This window comes from Eimeria mitis, genomic scaffold (assembly GCF_000499745.2).
Source record: "Eimeria mitis Houghton genomic scaffold, Emh_scaff2854, whole genome shotgun sequence".
In the NCBI taxonomy this organism is placed as follows: domain Eukaryota; phylum Apicomplexa; class Conoidasida; order Eucoccidiorida; family Eimeriidae; genus Eimeria; species Eimeria mitis.
In genome coordinates this window covers 2,480-5,544 of record NW_013571194.1, presented here as the reverse complement: position 1 = coordinate 5,544, position 3,065 = coordinate 2,480, and the positions used below count along the sequence as shown (strand labels likewise).

Here is a 3,065-nt window from a genome sequence, read left to right as displayed (position 1 = left end):
CCTTTCATTTGCAAACGAGCTCCCCTACAAATTCAGCCGCGACAATAACTGAGCTTCGTACACGGAATGATCATTGAGGCATCCGCCGCTTTGTTTCAGAATCAGTTCTAAATACATCCACTTTTAAATTGTGTAGGGGAGATACTTTAGAAGCCTCTTTCAACGCCATTTTGTTAACTGAGGTTCGGGGAGGAGCTGCAGCGCTGACACGCAGCCGAAACCGTCGAGAAGCTCCTCCGTATATGCTTTATGAGAACTTTCCCCCCTGTTCTTCTTGTTTTTTTCAATAAATAAAAGGGTTTAGAGCAAATGCTGCAGTCTAATTTTTGCGGTTTCTGCGGAGGTCCCCGCTTCGACCAGCAGGCCTTGAACGGGCTCCTGCACGCGGGTAGACCGACAAGGGAGGTTTCACACTCTTGGCGTGGCATCGATGCTTTCATGTAATCATTTAAATTGCATTATTTCACGTTTTAAATCTTTTCTTTCTATTTTAACTTTCCTCTTGTCTCCCGCGGCCTAGAATGGGGGTTCTGAAGTTCGTGGCAGTTCTCTCTGCTGCCGCCGTGTGTGCCTTGCACTCTGAGGCCAGTGTATCTCCTACGCAAGACTTGAACGAAGGTGTGTCTCGTTTTCTTTACACTTCAACTGCAAAAATAAACAGCAAATAGCACTTATGATAGCACCGGCAGCAATTTCTGCCTAGGAGAAAAACGAGGCAAAGAAACGCAAGGAAAATAATTTCAATACTGCATGGAGCAGAAGCAGTCCTCAATCACACTTATAAACTGCTTTGATCCTTCTCTCATAGCACTACTTACCCTCCTCAACATTTTTTCAAGACATATCATATAGCGGGGCATCACCTTCCCTCACTGCAGCAAAACGCAAGAGCAGCCTTGAGTGTTATTTGTAGCCTTAAATTAGTGAGAGCTATTTTCCCCTTGTCAATCACATTTCTCACCTGCAGACTGTTTCTTGTGATTTGATGGTTTGTCTTGCTTGCAGCCGAACATACGGAGCACGTCGACGGCGACAGAAGTACGATTGTGCAATATATACAAACACAAAACACCTAGCAAAATTAGAAACAAAAAAGCCTCATAATTGCACTTCGCCCTGACAAATGTGTTTTATGCGTTTTTTGCAGCTGAAACTGAAAATGAAGTTGACACTCTAGACGGCACCGATATTACGGTAACATCCACGCCAGCTCCACGGACAGCTCGCAATGGTGACGGCTCAGGATCATCAAGCGAAAGCACAGAAGCAACGGAGGCACCAACAACACCAGAAGCGACGGAGGCACCAACAACATCAAAACCAACAGAAGCACCGACAACACCAACAGCAACAGAATCAACGTCCACAACAACCGCGGAAACAACAAGCACTGCGGCACTTGGCCAGCCTTCTGGTGCCTCTTATCTTGTGTTGAATCTGACGGCTGCTACTTTTGCACTTGTTTTGTCATTTTTGTCGTTCTAAAACGAATGACTATGTATTAGACACCGCACACAAAAAGCCTTGCTGTACCACCTGCCTCTTCCATACACACATACTTTCCTTTCCTTGTTGCTGACTACTTCCTTTGCTCTTCCTTTGCAAAGTCGCCTCTTCTATTTCCCCCCCGAAGTTGAAGTGCTCAGCTGGGGGCCCCGACGCAAACGGTCTGTCAGAATTTGGGCTCAATGAACATTTCAATATCATTCGTTCTCTCTATTCTTCCTTTTCCCGTCATCCCTGACAACAACCGAGCTATAAGTTAACACTGAGCTTATATACATTTATCGAGCGGATCGTGAGGTGGTTACTAACCCGGCTGACTGAAATGTCGCAGAGGGCATTTTGCGGTTTACGGTTAGGGTTAGCCTTATGCGTTAACAACAGTCGTTGCATATTATTTCCAGCTTATTTTGACACAGTGCTCCATGCAATATGTATGAATGTTTGTACTAATATGCAGACTAACATTCATACGTACATATATTGACGTTTATATTTAGGTGTTTGCCCTGTGATTTAGCCAGTTTTCATCACAACAGCCGAAACCTTAGGAATGTCATTGCCGGCTCCTGCTGTATCCCTCCAAAGAAATAAAAAAGAGGCATTCTGCTTTTGCCGATTGAAACAGTAACAGCTGAAAAAGAAAACGACACCAAAATGGTTATTTATTCTATTTGTGTGTTGCTCCTTTTTCATTTCCCCCTGTTTATTCCTCATTCTTATTTAGTTTCTGTGGGAGAGAAATTCCTGAACGTCTTTTTCAATGCCTCTCCGTTACCTGCTGTTTGGATGGGGGGGGGGGCGCGGGTGGAGAGGAGAATAGCAGCGCCGACACAGCGAAAAAACCTTTCAGAGGTGCACTATTAGAATTTCCACTCGCCAGAAATGAATTTCTTCATTTTTTACTCTCAATTTTCATAAATAAATTACGGGGGTTGCGACAAATATCGCTGTATTGCCGGTGCTGCATCTGAGGAGGTGTCCATCTCTGATGAACCGGCCTTGAAATGGGCCACTGCCCACGCGGCGAGAGACTCGGCAAGTTTCAGCTGTTGAGAGTTTCATTGATCTCTTCATATAATTATTTATATTATAACATTTCCTATTTTTGTTGTTTATTTCTTCATTGCAACTTCTTATTGTTTCCCAACGCCTGAAATGGGGGTCCTGAAGGTCCTGGCAGTTCTGGTCGCTGGCGCCTTGTGTGCCTTGCACTCTGAGGCCGGCCCATCTCCTCCGGAGGAGCTCAGCACAGGTGTGTCTTTAATACTTATTCATACTTCAGTTGCAAAAAACAACAGCAACAACGTACTCACGCGCAGCGCTCCCTGCCTGGAGGGGAAGAAACCGGGCAGCGAAACAACAATTTAAATACTGCAGGATCCTCAAACTCCTCTAGAAATAACTTTGAGTTTTGTTTCAGATTAGCTCTTTTTAGGACACTCCCGATGGTTGTGCATCACTTTCTCTCACTTAATGCGGCAAACAACACCCAAGCGAGGCTGTCACCGTTTTCTGTGAGAAGGGTAAAGCTAATATGCAATTTCCCCCCTATCAACGAT

At 44.9% G+C, this 3,065-nt stretch overlaps 1 protein-coding gene across 1 annotated transcript; it reads left to right on the top strand.

Annotated features, from left to right (window-relative positions):
- Positions 1–521: 521 nt before the first annotated feature.
- On the top strand, positions 522–1,485 carry EMH_0059560 (uncharacterized protein; the record flags this gene model as incomplete). The annotated part of the gene is made up of 3 exons (XM_013497694.1): positions 522–618; positions 1,006–1,038; positions 1,148–1,485. The coding sequence occupies 3 exons, from the start codon at positions 522–524 to the stop codon at positions 1,483–1,485; spliced, it is 468 nt and encodes a 155-aa protein (XP_013353148.1).
- Positions 1,486–3,065: the final 1,580 nt, after the last annotated feature.